The sequence below is a fragment of the Phoca vitulina genome, unplaced genomic scaffold (assembly GCF_004348235.1).
Source record: "Phoca vitulina isolate PV1807 unplaced genomic scaffold, GSC_HSeal_1.0 scaffold41, whole genome shotgun sequence".
NCBI lineage: Eukaryota > Metazoa > Chordata > Mammalia > Carnivora > Phocidae > Phoca > Phoca vitulina.
The window spans coordinates 880,305-901,244 of record NW_022589744.1 but is presented as its reverse complement, the minus strand read 5'-3'; the positions used below and the strand labels follow the sequence as shown (position 1 = coordinate 901,244).

The following is a 20,940-nucleotide window of genomic DNA, read 5'->3' as shown; positions in this document are numbered from 1 at the left end:
GTGCCCCTAACCCCCTCATTGTTCAGGGGTTAACTGTAGAACCTAATCACTCTGTTTGACTCTTATTTCTATGAGGGAAGATTTTAGAATTTAAGTGCAACAGGAGCAGATACTATCCTAATTCAATAATAATGACAAGCATAACTTCTACCATTTATTGATTTCTTACTATGTACTAGGCTCTTTACATACTTAATATTAATTCCTTATTTAATCTTTAATAATCCTATAAAGTGGACATTGCTATTGCCATTTTAGAAAGGAAGAAACTGAGACCAGTGTTCACAGGCAGTAAGGGGCAAATCTTTCTGATTCCATTTTACAAAGGGTAGCAAATACATGCCACTCTGATTTATGATAGACATCACTAATCTGTCATACTACTTACTCCCGTGGAACCAGCCTTGGAATTCTCGTGGACACGGTGTTGCTGGCTGACAGTGCTAGTTGATCAGAGTCGGTATACTAGATGTAACCTGTTTTCCCTTTTGCTCCGTGGCCTCCCACGCCACTGGTGGTAGCTGCTATGTTTTAGGGAAAGACACCCCGTAGGGCTAAAGAAGTAGATGGATAGGACCCTCTGAAAGCCAAATTCTTGAATTTCACTAGTTCCTTGTCATCCATTTGTCTTTCTCCTAAGAGTGGTATAGTTAGCCCACCTAAGACAGTGGTATAAGCAGAGTGGTGTAAGAGAGAATGTCGGCTCACATGTTCATTAGCCATTTGATCTTAGGTAAGAAGTTATTCCGAGCTTAATTTTCCTCATCTTTAAATTAGGAAAAGAAGTATCTATATAACACAATCATTTTCAGCACTAACTATAATAATCTACTGTGGTTTCTGGCACGTAGGAAGTCCTTTACAAGTTCCTCTCCCCTAGCATAGTCTAATACAGTGGCTTTTCAGATTTTTTTTTTACTCGTCTTATATACGATGCACTCTGATATTTTTCTGTTTGAGTGTTTGTTGTTACTGTTTTAATGCAGGTTGATATCCACTAAATTGATTTCACAATCCACAGTGAATTGAGACTTGCTGTTTGGAAAAACTGTCCTAATCTTATCACCTCCCTCCATATCCCCTTCTGCCATTGTAAGCACCTATTTTTCCTTCCCGCTGCCAATACCTGATATCCTTGACCAAGGTTTTTCTCCATTGCTAATTGATTAACTGTTGGACAGAATATAGATTCAGTTTTTCCCCTTGTCCTAATAGATAACATGTAGTACCTCTAAAATTTTCTAAGATTTTTAATTGTAATTATATATATTTAGCTGTTGGGAATGAATAGAAATGGGTGGTTAGGAACAAATAGAAACAGTCATAGACTATATGGGCAAAGAATACATTAATACAATTAATAGGGTAGGTCCTTGGAGAGAGAAGAGTTATTTGTGTTTAGAAAACTAACCAGATGTAAGTTTTGTGTGCATTTTATTTTATAAGGAAATGCCCAGGGCCTCTGGGGAAAGATGAAAATTTGCTATCTATGAGACCATATGGGACTGGTGATTGTACCTGGTGAAAAGCAAGGAAAAAGAAGTAGCTGAAGACATTGTGTCAACATGTATTCCCTAAGTTATTTTGAGGGTCCTCATGAAAAGCTCACAGTTGCTTGAAATCTAGTGTTCTATCTTGATGTAGATTTTGCATCCTACACTACAAAATGTTTATTTTTAAGTATGAATACATTTTATGTATTTACCATAAAATTGTTCACCGGTTTCTACCTGTCTTAATGAGTAATGGGCCAGATGTAGAAATTGCACTGGGTGTACTGATTTCAGTAAATTGGGTTCAGTTGAAGAGAAGTGAACCAGAGTAAAAGGTTCAGCATCTGTTTCTCTTCTCTAAGCTATGATATTGAGAGCCCAAACTCACAGAAATATGTGACTACAAATGGCAACATTTTTAAAAAAACTTATTTACCAATTTATGTTAAGGTCATCATTGAGGGGAAATGTCCAGAATGCTACTAATGATGTGACGTAATGTTTCATTTTTAGGTCATTATTGGAAAATTTAATACATATATCTAGTCTAAAAATTCAGTCAGTTTGTTACATTTGGGGAGGGGGGCCTCCAAAAGGATGTCTGGCCCATTGGCCTAACGTTTTACTATCATAGTTAAATGCTTGCCAGTGAAAAAGATGATGCTATTTAATTGTCATAGTTTTCATTTTTATAATGTGTTAGTGATTAAGACTTAACTCTTCCCAACAACCTTTTTTTTATTCGAGACTCAACTGTTTCATTGCATTAACTTAGCTGTTTCACACAAACATCACACACACCAAACTCAATGCATGCAAAGCTGGATTTATGTTAGCACACTAATCTAAGACATCTCTTACTAAAAAAGCTTCCTAACTGGTTTTCCCATATCTACCCTTCCCTGCCTCTTCTCTTTCCACTTCCTAAATCAACCCATTCTCTTTACTTTTCTTAAAATGCTTCAGAGGATTTATCCCTAAATCGTTAGAGAGCTTGCAAAGCCCTGCACAATCTGGCCATCTGCTTTCTCCTTATGTATGGCCACTGCCCCTCCCCCCTCCCCACCAACACTAAAGAGCCTTTCTGAAACTTCCTCCACCCTCTTACCTGTGGTATATTTACTCTAAGCATGATTTCAAAGTATCTTAAACCATTATTAACCCTATCATATACAACAAATATAAAACCAGTTAGTATTGAAATTTAGGATGTAAACAACTAGAGAAAATAAAAAGTGGGAATAATATTAAAATACTGAAGTTGTATATGTCAATGAGGTATTCAACAAAAGAAATGACTCTAAAGGATGGAATGAATCATGCAGCATCTGAAAAGCACAGCACCCAGGTAATTGAAATCCTTCAGCAAAAGAAAAGTTAGTAATGAAATGGAATTATTTGAGCTTGTGGCTCAGAGTCATGTATGTATAACCCATATTACTATCAAATGACTATTCAGATATTATAAATTTAGGAGAAAGCCAATGATAATTTAATAATAGCACATATAGCTCTTACTATGTGTCAGGTACTATCCTCAGTACTCTCTTATTATTAACTCATTTAATCCTGGTAGCAACCCTTAGAGATTAATATCTCTTTTTTTTTTTTTTTAATTTTATTTATTTATTTGACAGAGAGAGACACAGCGAGAGAGGGAACACAAGCAGGGGGGAGTGGGAGAGGGAGAAGCAGGCTTCCCGTGGAGCAGGGAGCCCGATGCGGGACTCGATCCCAGGACCCTGGGATCATGACCTGAGCCGAAGGCAGACGCTTAACGACTGAGCCACCCAGGCGCCCCCGAGATCAATATCTCTTATGTCCTTATTTTACAGATAAAAAAATTGAGGGACAGAGAAGTTAACCTGCCATAAGTCATGAAGCTAATAAGTGGTGGTGCTGGAATCTGACCCCAAGCAGTTTGGCTCTAGAGTCCATAGTTCTAATGCATGTGCTGTACTGCCCATCCTTGATTTAAGGACTTAAAAGATAATCAAGATGAAAAGTGTGTCACAAATCATAGATGATTTCATAGGTTCTATGCCCTTTGAATACTCACAATGTTGAGTTCATGATAAGGCCGCAAACAGAGTACTCTAACCTCTAAGCAGTTCTCTATGATAATTGTAGACTTTATCAAGGCTAGAGAACCTTCATCTCCTCAGTCTTCTAAGTCTTGCCAAAACTGGTCCACTTTGGAAAAAGGCTGCTCATTTACATTGTAAGTCAACATCAAGAAGAGGTGTCTTATCTGATTTGAAATCTTTGAGGGACTAACTCACCTTCCAATTTGATGGAAATGTATCTGGAGGATGCAAGCCTAAACCCCTCTTAATTATTTTGGACTTACATGAAATGACCTTTCAGTTTTTGAAGCCTAATCTGTTTGTGAGAAGAGGAGTTTCAGTATTGCTGCACAACTTCTTTTTTGTTTTTGCTTTTTTCGCTTAACAATGCATTCTAGAAATCTTTCTATGTCTTTCTTTTTCTTTGACACTTCTAGAGTGTTCCATCATATGGATATACCATAATTTAACTAGTACATGATTGATTTCTCAATATTACATTAAGAGTGACTGTGTGGAGTCAATATTCACTTTATTTCTGATTATAAAGTATATTATGGACCTTATAATTCCCAATCGCATATTTTAATTAAGGCTCTAAGGATGGTAAATAAATGTCATGCAGACATCTATAACCATTTCTAGGTCCTGTTACTTTGATATCTGCACATTTACTAGTTAGCCATGGTCAGCCTTAGAATTTTTCTGAATTCAGCACTTGAGGCAGCCACTGTCAATCAGTTGGAGTTACTGTTCCAGATGAAATCCATTTGTTAATAGTCTATGCTTTTTAGCTTTATATAACTCCTTACTACTGATTCAGTGTTTAGGACTGTCCAGTTATTTCTGGGGAGCCTCGAAAACCACCCAGGTCTCTCCGTGTCTTTCACAACCCTTCAAGTTCTAGATTTACTTCAATATCTTATCCTTTCATTAACCTTAAGGTGTGCTTAAACTTCCAATCCATATTCCCATCTGAACTGGTAGATTTTAAGTTATTACACTTCAAAAAGGTAACTGCAGTGTGACACTAAAATCACACACACACACACACACACACACACACGGAATATTTGGTATCTTTATGTTATTAGGGAATTTTACTGCAGTGAAAATGGACCTAAGCATAATCAGGTATTTGTAAACAAAACATTTGATGAAGGATTGTTATGGCTAAAAGTTAAACTAGTTTTGGGGAGCCGTTGTTTATTGGTGTAATCAATAGTTTTTAAAAACTTATAAGGCGAAACTAGGCCTTTGCAAAATCAGGAAGAAATCACACTTTCTAATTTATGTGAATTAGCACTTACAGTTCAGTGAAATTAACAATTTGTTCTCACTGCAGTAGAGTTCCCTATTCATTTTTTTTGCTTCTGATGCACTAATACTAGGTACATCCCATTAACATGTTGCCAAAATTTCTTATCATTTACTGCATATCATTCATTGCATATTTTTTTTGTACTAGGGTTTCATGAAAAATCATAAGATGGACTAGAGAGGAAGGGTTCTATTAGTTTTTGCTTGCATCTGTATATGACCCCCAAAAAACCTTTGTAAGAGTAAACTTTCAAATTACCTACTTTTTTGTCCCAAACTTTGAGTGAAGTTAACTACTTTTTTTAATCCCAAACTTTGAGTGGAGTTCACTTTTTAAGAGGATGTGGCAAATTTATCTTGTACTTTAGAACGATGATCCTCAAACTTCAGCATGCATCAGAATCGCCTGAAGGGTTTGTTACAACACAGGTAGCTGGTCCCCACTCCCAGAATTACTGACTTAATGTGTCTGAGATGCAGCTAAGGATTTCTGTTTCTGACAAGATCCCAAGTCATGCTGATGCTGGCAGAGGGACACACTTTAGAACCACTGGTTTAGAATATCCTTCAGCCCACTGAGATTATTACATAACCCATTTTTAGAAGCACAGATTTGTGATTTTCCCTCTATCTCTTTTGTTGTTTCATCTACAGCCTTTCACCTGGATTGGTTGGGAACTTGCAAGGATAGAAGTGTGGTGATGGTCAGTTTGGAAGACAGTAAATAAGGGAAAAAATGCCATATTTCATTAAGTAAAAAGGGACATTTCCTAATAGTAAGACTAGAGGACAGATTGAATAATTCCACTCTTGCCATTGCAGGGCGGTATAATTATTATTGCTATAGAAGTGTTAAGTCTGTCAATTGAATGTTTAAACATTGTGGGTATTCACAATTTAGAATATTCTTTTGTCTTAAATTATCTTGGATATAATTTAGTGTATGTTTGCTGTTAGAAATAAGGGTGTTTTTTTTTTTTAAAATCTGGTCCTTTTTTAATGTAGAAAATAATCTCAGATTGATAATTAGCTTTATAACCCTGAGTTTCCCTCTCATGAAATTTAACTTCTATTCTCTCAAAGAGTCTATTAGAAAAATATTACAAAAAAACAAGACAGTTTACTGGTAGTCTGTTTTAAAGGTAGGTGCGGGTGTGTGGGTGTGTGCACAAGCGCGCACTTTTCTTAAGGATTTATAGAAAATACCATGACTGTCTTCACTGTATTATTTCCTTGGTTCTTTGTAAGAAGGTAATCAGGACTTGGGGAACTAAGATTTCTATCAGTAAAGTATTTCTCATTCAGATTTGGATTAATAAATGATTGTTTTATATTAAATAACATGACTAATATTTTGTTGCTAAACTTGTTTATTGCCAGATAAACAGTGATTACCATTCAACATACTGAATAATAGCCATTCTTTTTCATATGTGCTCTTAGTACACTCAGAGGAAGCCTTGTTTTTATTGGCAACCTGTTATTACCGCTCAGGAAAGGCATATAAAGCATATAGACTCTTGAAAGGACACAGTTGTACTACACCGCAGTGTAAATACCTGCTTGCAAAATGTTGTGTTGATCTCAGCAAGTAAGTTTTTAAATCTTTTCTATCTAATTTTGTTTACTTACACTGTAAAATTTTGGATAAAATCCTTTTGATAGATTAAACTCTGACTCCCTTTCTCCTCTTTTTTGATAGTAGAGATTTGTCTATTTCAGTAACTTAAAATGTTTATACTGTTGCCTGTGGCATTACCATTTTTGTTATGGAGAGATTTCATTGTTATGATAATAAATAATAGAATTTAACTCTGGAGAAACTTAAGTTATAACTAATTCCTGTCATTTTCCAAAATTATCTGAAGTGTAAAACCTCCTTACCTGTTCACCTGAGATTAACGCTTCATTGTGTCTAGGTAGTTGTGTAATTATTTGCCTTTCAAGATCATTCTATTTGGGAACCACTGCTCCTACCCCTTTGAAGCAAGGGGGCAGATTCAGGAGAACACTTCTTTTGAACATTACAATTAAATCAAGTCAGCTGTCCCTATTCTGAATCTGGAGGTAGCTATAGATATAGGTAGTTATCTTCTGTTAAACTCTTTTCTGTGCTGAAAGAGATGCAATAATGCTAAAAGTGACTAAATAGGTAATTGTAAAAGCCTATATGTGAATTTAGTTTGTAGGTTTATAGTGAGAGGACACAAATAAGCCTCATGAAGTCTCCACAGACTAATAATATTGTATTTGTCCACTGTCTAACTGATGACTTTTAAATTAAAGCTAACTAAAATATCTATAAAATTTCTGAAACATTTGTTATTAAATTATTTTTACTTCAAAGATTCTAATGTTAAATTCTTAAAAATTTATTTAACTTGCTAATTTCTTAAGCCAGTTCTTACCTTAGACATTCTTATCCCATTTATAAGTATTCATGGTTTTTTAAAAGTCTCTCTGACAGTAAAAGAACTATAGATATCACCTTTTATGTTTAGGATATGCTGTGTAAACTTACTTGAGAGTTTTCCACATGATGTTTGGAAAAAACTTTAAAACAGAAACCATTACAAACTCTGATGTGCTAAAAATATATAGTGAAGTCAGGTCATTTTTTTTCCTTTGGGGAACACTTATGATTTTCTATATCAAGAAAACATTAATTGACAAATAAAAAGAGATGAAGTGCTATTCAGGTTTCATTTGTAAACCTAAAAATGACTGAGACCATTAAGTATGCAGTTTTTAGTTAAAATCTGCTAGACTTGTTTAATTTGCTTGCTGATTCCTATTTCAAGGAATTATAGAACTAAAAAGGACCACTACATCTGTTAATGAAGAAACATTCACATTTTCCCCCAGTATAATGGCCTTCCATTTCTTTTGACATGAGTAATGTGTATGTTGCTCAGACTACATTTGTACATACAGAGACTAAATTTAACTGGTTCTGTTTTTAAAGACAAGACTGGAATTTTAAGATCATAAATTCCCAGTCTTCCAAGTGATTCTAAATACATGGTTATTACTGTTCTAAAGGTGCTATGGACTTCTTACTTTATCTATCTCCATATAAGGAAGTACATTGGTAATGAAGAATGTCTTTACACACAGTACTTTTTATACTGACTTTTGTTAATCTGTAAATTTGTGTTTTAAAGGCTTGCAGAAGGGGAACAGATCTTATCTGGTGGAGTGTTTAATAAGCAGAAAAGCCATGATGATATTGTTACTGAGTTTGGTGATTCAGCTTGCTTTACTCTTTCATTGTTGGGACATGTATATTGGTAAGTAAGAATGATTCAAGTTACCAGAAGATTGTTTCCAGTGCTAGAAGTCTTTGCAATTAAAAAAAACTTACATTATCTGTGTTTATCAAATAGCGCTTGGCTGAAGAGTCACACAGTCTTCTAGTTCTATGACCTTGTTAAACCTATAAAGTAGTAGAGATGTTGATCCCATTTTTGACTATCCACTTTGCCTTAATGATAGTAGCTACAGCAACACTACCTAATAAATAATTGAGTGCACATATGGTTTTGTTTTGTTTTTTTGCCTTGGGTGAGGAGAATATCTTCATGTGATCCACTGAGGAAAAAGAAATGAGTGAAGTTTTTTCTCTAATATTAAATATCACCTTTGCTCCTTAGAACAAGGCTTGAAGGCAAGTTTCAGTAATAAAGTATAGTAATTCCCATCTGGTTTACCACACTAATTTTGAGGCATGTCATAAGAAACTTCCTACAATGGTAGTTGAAATAATAGTGATTTGGAAAGAATTTTAAATGTATTTAAAATTTCTTTACATTTATTTAAATTTAGTCTTTTGAAAGCAAGTGAGAGTGAATTCAAAGTCATCACTATAATAATATTCGCACTGATTTTTATTCTGAAATATTGTGAGTTGGGGACTAGAGGGTGGAGATGTAAGTAGGTAATAGGAATTGTTCCAGCTGCCCATGGGAGTGCATCGCATGTATAAATGTAACCTGTTACATACTGTAGGAGAAATGGTTGAGGATTGCTTTTCTAAAGAGTTAGGAAAGCATCTATTTTAAGATAAATTGAGGCTAGTTTGAATAGTAGTTTTTTAAAAACCTTGAAAATATCTTTTTGAACAGAATAAATTATTTGGCTGAATTTTGGGGCTCATTTTCAGATGACACCACTCTTTAGAGAACAGGAGTAAGTAAAGATATAATATCAATATATTTATTTATCTTAGTAAAAGGACTTGGAGTAATGAATTTTAGTTCATGCAACTATGATTATTCTTGTCATTTATTCAAGAAATTTTGAGATCTATCCTCCATTTATGGCTAGCTAGACACAGTACTTAACGCTGGGAATGTGATAAATAACTCACAGTGCCTGCCCTCAAACTCAGAAGTTCGTAAGTTTTTATCATCACAATAAAAATGCTGTGATAAAATATGAGCAGTATTTTGTCTGAAGGAGGAAATAATTAATTCTACCTGGTTAAGAAGGAGGGGTAATCTGAAATAATACATTTTATGTTAAAAAAGAAAAAAAAAGAAGAAGATAGCAGGAAGGGAAAAATGAAGGGGGGGAAATGGGAGGGGGAGACGAACCATGAGAAACTATGGACTCTGAGAAACAAACTGAGGGTTCTAGAGGGGAGGGGGGTGGGTATTAAAGAGGGCACATACTGAATGGAGCACTGGGTGTTATATGAAAACAATGAATCATGGAACACTACATCAAAAACTAATGATGTAATGTATGGTGATTAACATAACATAATAAAATAAAATTTAAAAAAAGAAGGAGGGGTAAGATGGTAAGTAGGAAAGACTTGGTAGAAACAGTTTTGTTTCTTGAATTCTCAATAATAAGAAAATTAGAAATTAGGAAATTAATTAGAATATGGCGAAGTATTTGAATGGACATTTCACCAAAGAAGATATACAGATGGTAAGTAAGCACATGAAAAGATGTGCCAAATCATTAGCTATTAAGGAAAGGCAAATAAAAAACACCATTAGAAACCACTACACACTGGTTAGAATGGCTAAAATAAGAATTGACAATACCAAGTGCTGGTGAGGATGCAGAGCAACAGAATTTCTCATAAAACATAGATATGATAGAATTATAATGATAGAAACAGATCAGAGGGTAGAGTTGAGGCAAGAGTATGGCCGTGCAGAGGCAGGTGTGGTTTCTCTGGGCTGTTGGAACAGTTCTGTATCCTGATTGTGGTGATGGTGATTACACAAATCTATACATGCGATAAAACTTCATAAAACTGTTCATAAACGAGTGCATGTAAGAACTGCTGAAATCCAAATAAAGTCTGTGGTTTAGTTTATGCTATTGTCAATTTCCCAGTTTTGATAATTGTGCTATGGTTACGTCAAATGTTGTCATTGAGGGAGCTGGGTGTAGGGTACATGGGAACTCTGTTATTTTTGTAACTTGTATATGAGTCTAAAATTATTTCAAAATAAAGTTTAATAAAACAAAATAAAGTGCTAAAATCACAAAAATACTATATATGTGTTACTAATTATTTTTAAACAAGATTATTAAAAGCTTTGAAGGTACAGCTGAATCAGGCCTTAACCACGAAGAAGGGTTTCCCCCCCTTCTTTAAAAGAATAAGGATGGGTTCCTTTTATTCATCATAAATATTACAAGGTGAAATATCCAGTGGGAGAAAACTCTGCTCCAAAAAAGTGGCTTTTCATTTCAGCCATCATGTGTCTGTCTTATGACCAAAATTGCACCCAGTAATCTAGATATATACCTGTTGTAGTTTTATAGCTATAGCTTGTTAGGATATCTTTTTTATCTCTTTTTTTTTTTTTAAGATTTTTAAAAATTTTTATTTAGTTGAGAGAGAGCAAGAGAGGGAGAGAGCACAAGCAGGGGGGAGCGGCAGGCAGAGGAAGAGGGAGAAGCAGGCTCCCCGCTGAGCAGGGAGCTTGATGCGGGACTCAATCCCAGGACCCCGTGATCATGACCTGAGCCGAAGGCAGATGCTTAACCGACTGAGTCACCCAGGCATCCCTCTTTTTTATCTCTTTATTGGTCTTTTTGTCTACAGTAGTTCATGAGACTTCTATGTTTAGGACACAACCAATAATAAGTCTGGTTCTTAGATTAACTGGTTTCTTCCCAGTACCATCTAAATAATTTTTCACCCCAATTCTTTGGGAACCTTTTTTCCTTAAGAGCTGCCACCTCGGGGCACCTGGCTGGTTCAGTCAGTAGAGCATGCAACTCTTGATTTCAGAGTTGTGAGTTCGAGTCCCACGTTGGGTGTAGAGATTACTTAAATATAAAATCTTAAAAAAAAAAAAAAGCCATCACCTCTACTTCATTAGAAGATCTGATTATTTAAAAATGCTATATTTAAAGCATTTAAGTCACTTTCAAAATTACCACTGGGATATTACATTAAAAATTAAGAATAAGACTGAAATATTTAGATATTGTCCATCTCTCCTTCAGTAATTCTAGTATCTGACAGGAAATTAAAAGCAATTATAATATTCAAGAAGGCGTTGATAGTTTATTAAGGTAACATTCCTTTCAATTCATGTTCTTGCTTTCACCGGACTTTTGATTTGAACTGCCTTAAATAATAGAGATTGGAGAATGGTAAGAAGGGGAAATTGGTAATTTAGGGACTTGTCAAGAAGAGTGCTCTCAGAACTTATATATGTATTGTAAATACATATATAACAGTACCTAATTTTTTGTATGAAAATTTATAATGTTTTGGGTTGTATAGCTTGTCTAATCTCTTTGTTTGTCTTTACAGCAAGACAGATCGGCTTGCCAAAGGATCAGAATGTTACCAAAAGAGCCTTAGTTTAAATCCTTTCCTCTGGTCCCCCTTTGAATCATTATGTGAAATAGGTAGGTTTGTAGAGGCAGCTAGGGGAGGGTTCCCCTACTTACTCTTTTTTTCCTCCTCCTCAATTTTTGGAAAGTGATACAAATTATTCACAAGAAAAATATTTTTCAAAGCTAAAGGCTGTTAAAATTGAGAACAAGAATTAAGGTAATAGAATCATGTTTAAGGAATGATGTGGCCTTGTGTACTCTAGAATGAGTTGTATTGTGAGTATAACACTAGCTTTCTAGGTAAGGAAAGAAATTAATAGAATGCCTGGAGCAGAAACTGTTAATGTAAATAAGACCTGGACAGTATGGGGAAAGAGTGCCTTGGTATATGTGCTCTAGGATGCATGAACGATCATTTTAAAACTGTGTATGTATACATGGAAGTGCTTAAAACTTTACTGTCTATTGGGTTTCAGCTCTCGACCATCACTCCTTACTTTGAGTAAAGTGAGATCTAGTTGCTTTCTGCTTTAAAAGAAACACAGAAGTCTGCATTTTCTGATGATTTATTATATTTAAAATCAGTGTTATTGTAGTTCCATTTAATTTCTAAATTTATAGCTTTATCTGAGGGGTAAATTTCTATAATAAATTGACAGATGGACTTTTGGGAGGTAAATTTGATTAGCTGAAACAGATAGGAGAACTTTAAAACACTGGATAAGGCCTTATTTCCACTAATTTGTGCATACTTGAAAAAAGATATTAATCCTCATTTCCTCAGAGGCATACATTTTTTTTTTCCCTTTACAGGTGAAAAGCCAGATCCTGACCAAACATTTAAATTAACATCTTTACAGAACTTTAGCAACTGTCTGCCCAGCTCATGCACAACACTAGTATCTAATCATAGTTTATCTCACAGACAGCCTGAGACCGTTCTTACAGAAACACCCCAGGACACAATTGTAAGTGTATCATATGCTAGTGTTCAAATATTATGAAAAACAGGAAAGAATGACCTAAATAATGTATCATAAATGACATGGTAGAAATTTTCTGTTTCAGGAATTAAACAGACTGAATTTAGAATCTTCCAATTCAAAGTACTCCTTGAATACAGATTCCTCAGTGTCTTATATTGATTCAGCTGTAATTTCACCAGATACTGTCCCTCTTGGAACAGGAACTTCCATATTATCTAAACAGGTTCAAAATAAACCAAAAACTGGTCGAAGCTTATTAGGAGGACCAGCTGCTCTTAGCCCATTAACCCCAAGGTAAGACAAACAAAACATACTTTAAAATATGCTATAATAGTAAATGATCTATAATAATTCATATTATTAGTAATATAAATTAATATGAACAGCAACTTCTAAATCATTATGGAAATGGAAGCATTTAGTAAGTCAATAATGGACCTATTCTGTTTTGAAAATGAAGTAAAAGAGATACAATACCTGTGATAAAAATTTATTATTAAATATTAGAGAAAAATGTAAAACTCTTAAATATGCCTTCTTCAGCTACTGTATGTGTTAAAAGATACTGTCTTTTTGGCTGTGTGTCAGTGAATATCAGTGAACCTTTTGAAATGTTGCAATGCTTTTGTTATAATCAGAGTTACAGCAGTGATTATTGTTAAAGTACTGTTTTCCAAACCATGGAAGAAGGATTGATACCTATCAATAGGAAATATTTTGTCAAAATTATTAGAGGTATATATGTGTATAAATACAGGAACCCAGCCCAGAGGATACCTATCCAAAAGTGTCAAAATAAAAAATTCTGTGTTAGAACAGACACTATGAATTGGGTCCCGGGGCCAGAGAGTTACTAAAATAGCATGACCATGAGATTACAACAACTCCCTGAATCCACAGATGGATTCATTGGTCTCTAGAGACAGTCTCTGGAACAGTGTCTAAATCCCATAAATTCCAAGAATTTTAAATAATTTGATCATTTGGATCTTTGCTTTTACAAAGCCATTCTTCATTTCCAGTAAATCTCCTGAGATCAGTGGTTGTTGCTCAGTTTAATTCCTTGTTTGATTTTTTTTCTTTTTAATTTAGTTATGGTGGGTGGAATAGTCTACATTCACAGCTTATTTTAAATCTGCCCCTCAGATCCTCACTGCCCCCAAGACTGATTTGCCATTCTCTTCCTTTTAGACCTTCTAATTTAAGTATACTGCTGCTTTATATATGCCTTGATGACTTTTTGACACCTTGATTTCAACCTCTTCTCAGTTTTGGGATTTTGCCATTAGAAACCCCAAGTCCTGGAGATGGATCCTATTTACAAAACTACACTAATACATCTTCTGTAATTGACGTGCCATCTACTGGAGCCCCTTCAAAAAAGGTATTTTCCATGTAAAATGCAGTTTTGATGTTGATGAAAGAAATTTATTTACAATTCCAATCTGTTAAAGGCAATTTCAGAGAGAATCTAATTTTATATAATGACTACTGCCTTAGAGTTGTTGATCTAAATGTAAAAGAAGGCCATCATTGTCATAAGCTGCTGGTTATAGTAGGAGACATAAAGCTGGTTGTTCTTTGGCCATGTAAAATTATAACCTCCAAGTATAGTTTATTTTAGCATGTAGCTAAATAAACATTCAGATTTTTACTTTTGATTTACCCTTTTTAAAACAAAATTAAGATGGTTTCTATCACTTTGAATATAAATAACAGAAATTACACCTGCCATTGTTTTACTTGTCCCGACTGTATTTATCTTTTAAGTGTACTAATTAACATGAAAAAAAATTGACTTGCATAAAGCCAGCTATTTCTGATAATAAAGTTTTTTATGACGGATTCTCATAGGTGTATAGTAACTTTATAGTAAATGTGTAATAAAATAAAAAATATTTGACAGTATCCTTATAGTAAATACTGCAACAAGTCTTGAGACTTTTAAATAATGTTCTTTTCTGTAGATCTATGGCATTAAAGGTCAGAGTGCCATTTCCTTGAAACAGGTCTGTGGTACAGGGTTACCTTCTGTGAGAATTAAATTAGGTTATGTATTTAAAATGCGTATTGCCATCATTAATAGATGTTTAAGAAATGGAAGCTAAGTAAGTCATACTAGTATATGACTGATATAAACCCTTTACCCTCCTAGAGACTTTTGTTCTTGTTCTTTTTACTCCAAAAATTCCTTAGAGTCTGTGAAATTTTGTTTCTATAATGGCATCTTAATGAGTAGTGATAGAAACTCTGAGAGTAGTAAAAAAAGGCTGCAAAGTACTGAATGTATGGATTACTTTAAATCTCATTTTTAAGAGTTGGCAGCTACCTGAAGTATAATTGTGGAAATTAGTCTATTACAATTGTCAGAAGGCATAGTAGGGTAGTAATCAGCATGCCAGATGAAGTAGGCCAAAACCAGCAAGCCATAGCAATCAAGGACAAGTTAGTCAGTGCTGGGTAGGTGATTTCAGTACCCAAACAATAAAGCCATTTGCTGTCTCATCCTCTTCTGCCCCTGTTCTCTTCTTACCCTGCTGTAAGATATTCATAGGAAAGCTCTACTTGTAGTTCTGCATGTAGTATCAACTAAAAATATCAAACTGAATATTGTGTGCAGTACGTAGATCTTTGTTAAGTAAGGAAGGGCCAGAATTGACTCTTAAGTTTTGTCCCTTGGGTGAATGTAGAGGTTCCAACTTGGGGAAGGAAGAAGAGGAAGGATTATAAAGTTTTATTTTGAGGTGGTGGTAAATTAGATGAAAATATTTAGTGAATAGTTAGTCATAGAGGAAAGAATATGGTCTGGTGATAGAAATAATAGTTAAAGCTGTCAAAATAGCCAGGCTCTCCTAGGAAAAGATAGTAGCAAAGGAACACAGAGCATACTTAATTTAAAACAGTGGAAGGAAGAAGGGCCTGCAAATGAAGTGCTCAGACAAATAATTAAGATACCATACTTGTATATATTACAGTATATATTATGAAATCTTGCATTGGGAAAATGTAGATGGGAGCATCATGGTGTCTTTTACCATTTTCAGTGCAATTTATAATTCACAAACCTTAGACTTTTTGTGTTTTACAGTCTGTTGCCAGAATCGGCCAAACTGGAACAAAGTCTGTCTTCTCACAGAGTGGAAATAGTCGAGAGGTAACCCCAATTCTTGTTGCACAAACACAAAGTTCTGGCCCACAAACAAGGTATTTATTATGGTATCATTATTTGATATTCTTGGCTTTTCTTGCTATAAAATCACTTTAGGCAGGTTTTGACTTCCCCGAGAAGTCTAGAATGACTATTATAAATTTTGAATGTGTCAAATTAGAAATTTCTAGGGGCGCCTGGCTGGCTCAGTCGGTAGAGCATGCGACTCTGGATCTTGGGGTTGTAAGTTCGAGTCCCACGCTGGGTATAGAGATTACTTAAAAAATAAAAATCTTTAAAAAAAAAAATTTCAAACTTACTGAAAAGACTAGTGTAATTTTTAGTTGAGTATTTTAATACAAATCAAGACAAAGGTAACCAAAAGATCTTTTTATTTTACTCTAATTCCCTCATGAATTTGTTTAAACTAGATATTCTGAACACTCCTCTAAAATAATTTTCTTCTTATTACATGACCTTCATTGGTCAAGTACAGATAGGTTTCATTCTCCCCTTCCCCTATTATGCACTTATATATACAGATCATAAAGTTAATCTTCTGGTAAATCTTTAAATAATCCACTGCCACACAGAAATAGTGTTAAGTAGGGTTTCTTTTTTCTGTTGAAGTACTCAAAAACAAATCATAGCTAATATTTTAAAAGAATGATACAACTCTGTCTCCTTGTAAAATAGTGAACATGTACCATAAGTCTTAAAATAGACACAGATGTACATATACCTTGACTAATATAAAAGGCTTCAATATTTCTGAAATGCCAAGATGGCAAGTCTCATGACTGCCAACTCACAGACAGGTGACAGGGATTGCCTGGGGCTCAGTTATGAGAAGGAACCTGAGGGCTCCTGCAGAGCACCATTATATAGGCTGAATAAATGCTAATCCTAAAGAATATATAAACATAATTTATGGAATTATACATTTCACTTAAGCTAAACAATTATACTAACTTTAATAAACATCAACTTTTAATGATTTTGTGGGGGTTTTTTGTATTTTATCTCCTTTATTGCCTATCTTAGTTTCCTACAGTTGCCATAACAAAGTTACTGCAAACTGGATGGCTTAAAACAACAGAAGTGTATTCAGGGCCATACTCCCTCTGAAGCCTCCAAGGGAAGATCCTTCCTTGTCTCTTCCAGCTTCTGGTAGCCCCAGGCATCCTTAGTTGGTGGGAGCATAACTCAATATGTGCCTCTGTCTTCACATGGTCATCTTCCCTGTGTGTCTCTATATCCAGATTTCCCTCTTCTGAGGACATCAGTCATACTGAATTAGAGCTCACCCTAATGACCTCATCTTAACTTGATTATATCAACAAAGAGCCTGCGTCCAAATAAGTCACGTTCATAGGTAGTGGAGGTTAGGGTTTCAGCATATTTTTGGGGAAACACAGTTCAATATAACATTGCCTTATTAATAATTATTCTTTATTTTGTCTTTTTAGAGGCTGTTTTAGTGTTTATAGTATGTATTCTAACTTATCGAAGTCTACCTTCAAATAATGTTGTACCACATCATATATAGTATAAAACCTTATAATAGTGTGCTTTCATGCTCCTCTCCCCATCTTTATGCTATTGTTGTCATAGATTTTACCTCACATGTATGTAAACCCGATTGTGCATTGTTATAGTTTTTCCCTTAAATAGGCAGTTATCTTCTAGAGAGATTTTTTAAAATAAGAAAAAGAAATCTATTTTGTATTTACCCACATATTTACTATTTCCGGTGCTCTTTATTTCTTTCTATAGGTTCACATTTCAATTTGGTATCCTTTTCCTTCATCTTGAAAGACTTAAAATTTCTTATAGTCCAAGTCTGCTGGTAATGAATTTTTTCAGCTTTTGTATGTCTGAAAGAGATTTTTATTTCATCTTTGTTTTGTTTTTGAAAGATACTTTCACTAGATAGAGAATTCTTGTTCATAGTTTTTTCTTTAAAGATGTTGTTCTACTGTCTTCTCGCTTGTTTTGTTTCTGACAGGAAGTCTGTCATTCTCATTTTTTGTTCCTGTGTATGTAATGTGTCTCTTTTCTGATAGTTTTACAATTTTTATCTTTGATTTCTGATTTTAAGTCATTTGATCATGATGTGCTGTCGTGTAGTTTTCCTCTTTCTTGGCCTCCAAATTGATTGAGCTTCTTGGATCTGTGATTTCGTAGTTGTTATTAAATTTAGTTAATTTTTGGCCATTATTTCTTCAAGTATTTTTTCTGGTCCTGTCCCCCTCTCCCCTCCTGGGACACAGTACTGAACCATGAAGTTGTCCCTCACAGTTCAGTACTGTGTTCATTTTTGTTTGCAGTCTTTTTCCTCTGTTTCATTTTGGATAGTGTTTATTATTATATCTTCAGGTTAACTAATCTTTTCTTCTGCAGTGTCTAATCTGCTATTAACCCCAACCAGAATGTAGATATAGTTTTAATCTCAGATGTTCTATTTTTTATCTCCAGAAGTTTGATTTGGTTCTCTCCTTTAACATGTCCATTCTTTCTTCTACCTTTTTGAGCATATGGAATATATCTATAATAGCTCTTTTAATGATTTTGTCTACTGTCCTTACTGTGTTATTTCTGGGTCTGTTTTTTATTGATTTTTTTTTCTTTTCATTATAAGTTATACTTTCCTGCTTCTTTGTATGCCTAGTTTTGTTGTTGTTGTTTTTATGCCAGTAAATGTTGGAAATTTTACATTGTTGAGTGCTGGACTATTTTATCTTCTTTTAAGTATTTCTGTTTTATTCCGGGAGGCAGTTACTTGTTAATAGTTTATTCATTTCAGGTCTCGATTTTTAAGTTTTTGTTGGGTAAGACAAGAGTGGCCTTTAGTCTAGACTAATTTTGCCCCACTATTGAGGCAGTATCCTTTGAATACTCAGTGACGTGCTGAGTATGAGGTTTCTTCATTCTGACTATTGAAAATATAAGCTACTCCCAGCCCAGGGTGAGCTCCAAGAATTGTTCTGCCAGCTCCTTTGCAGTAGTTCTTTCTCTAGATTCAGGTAGTTTTCCTTACTGTAATACTGTAGTAAGTTCTGGTACTAATTACCCAGAAATAGCATAGACTCTGCAGGCAAGATCATCGTCCCAGCAAGACTTAACAAATCTTGTTGACTTAGCAACTACAATTTCAAGGGTTCCCTGGGCCACCTTCACTTCTGACCAACTACCTACAAATTTGAGGGTTCTTACTACCCCCTGAGGTTTAATATGCTAGGACAATTCATAGAATCTAGGAAAGTTCTATACTTACAGTTTTATTTTAAAGGATACCAGTCAGGACCAGACAAACGAGGGCCCATAGGATGAGGTCTGGGAGGGTCCTGAACACAGAGCTTCTGTGTCCTTTCCCCTGGGTGAGACATGTCACCTCACCAGTGCATCAGTGTGTTCGCCAACCAGGAAGTTCAACTGAGTTTTGGTAGTCAAAGTTTTTTGTGTGTTTTTTTTTTTAAAGATTTTATTTATTTATTTGACAGAGAGATAGAGAGCACAAGTAGGCAGAGAGGCAGGCAGAGGGAGAGGGAGAAGCAGGCTCCCCGCTGAGCAGGGAGCCCAATGCAGGACTCGATCCCAGGACCCTGAAATCGTGACCTGAGCCGAAGGCAGCCGCTTAACCGACTGAGCGACCCAGGCGCCCCGGTAGTCAAAGTTTTTATTGGAGTTACATTACATAGGCATGATAGATTGTGTCATTGGTCATGTGATTTAACTCAATCTCCAGCCGCTGTCCCCTTTCTAGAGAAGGTCAGGCTGTTAACACCCAGCTGAAAGCTTCAACTGTCTAATCACTGGTTGGTCTTTCCAACATGGCCAGCCCAGTATTCTGAACCTATCTAGGGCCACCACAAGTCATTTCATCAGCATAAACTCAGGTGTGGTCTCAGGGGCCCACCATGAAGAACAAAGACACTCATATCGCTTGAGAAATTCCGAGCATTGGGGCGCCTGGGTTTCTCAGTATTAAGCATCTGCCTTCGGCTCAGGTCATGATCCCAGGGTCCTGGGATCGAGCCCCGCATCTTCTCCCTCTCCCTCTCCCACTCCCCCTGCTTGTGTTCCTTCTCTTGCTGTCTCTCTTTCTGCCAAATAAATAAATAAAATCTTGAAAAAAAAAAAAAGAGAGAGAGAGAGAAATTCAGAGCATTTAGAAGCTGCTTCTCAAGAATTCAGGACAAAGACCAGATGAGTTTTTTATTATAACACACTCAAACAGTTGCACTACTCAGTTTCAACTGCAGATTCTAGGAAAACTTAGAGCAGATCTTTGAAGCTCTCCTTCTTTGTAGCTCTCCCCTTTCTAGTACTCTGACCTTCATATTCTAGCTGCCTTCACTTCTTGTAAGTCTCAACATTTTCTTCTCAACACAGGAAGACCACTGAGTTCTGTTTGTGTTCCCTCTCCCTGCACTGTGTCCTCAGAATTCTCAGGCATATGTGCTTGCTGTCCAATGTCTGAAAAGCATCGTTTCATATATTTTGTTCAGTGTTAATAGTTGTTTAAGATGGGATAGTAAATCTGGTCCATTTTACTTCATTTACAATTGGCAGTGGAAGTCTGTTTTTTTTTTTTTTTTTTAGAAAGTTGTTTTTTTAGAGATGATTAGAATAGCATAGTTCTCTTAGCTAAATTTCCCCAAAAAGTTTGTATGTCATCATTTTCTCTACATATATTAACCTCTAAAAATAATTTTTATATTCTTTCCAAGGCATCTTCTTATAACTAGCATTCATATTTTATTACGAAACCATAAGATGATACTACTTACAAAAACTTTTTATTTTTCTTAAAGATTTTATTTTATTTATTTGAGATTGAGAGAGAGTGAGAATGAGCATGAGCAGGGGGTGGGGGGGGGAGAGGCAGAAGCAGACTCCCTGCTGAGCAAGGAGCCTGCCTCAGGGCTTGATCCCAAGACCCCAAGATCACCACCCGAGCCGAAGGCAGACACTCAACCGACTGAACCACCCAGGCACCCCTACAAAAACTTTTTAAAAAAGTGTTTAATATAACTGGCACATAATCACATAGGTAATAAGTGATAGAATTGATTTCAAACCTCAACAGTCTGATTCTAGAGCAC

At 35.3% G+C, this 20,940-nt stretch overlaps 1 protein-coding gene across 4 annotated transcripts in view; it reads left to right on the top strand.

Moving 5' to 3' along the window:
* Positions 1 to 20,940, top strand: part of CDC27 (cell division cycle 27) — a 74,143-nt gene that overhangs the window by 19,582 nt on the left and 33,621 nt on the right. For all 4 annotated transcript variants that reach the window (XM_032429335.1, XM_032429333.1, XM_032429334.1 and 1 more), the window contains exons 3-9: positions 6,323 to 6,470; positions 8,044 to 8,169; positions 11,673 to 11,770; positions 12,512 to 12,666; positions 12,767 to 12,978; positions 13,954 to 14,068; positions 15,773 to 15,888. In XM_032429335.1, coding sequence (XP_032285226.1) covers positions 6,323 to 6,470; positions 8,044 to 8,169; positions 11,673 to 11,770; positions 12,512 to 12,666; positions 12,767 to 12,978; positions 13,954 to 14,068; positions 15,773 to 15,888 — 970 coding nt within the window. The remainder of the gene's footprint in view (positions 1 to 6,322; positions 6,471 to 8,043; positions 8,170 to 11,672; positions 11,771 to 12,511; positions 12,667 to 12,766; positions 12,979 to 13,953; positions 14,069 to 15,772; positions 15,889 to 20,940) is intronic.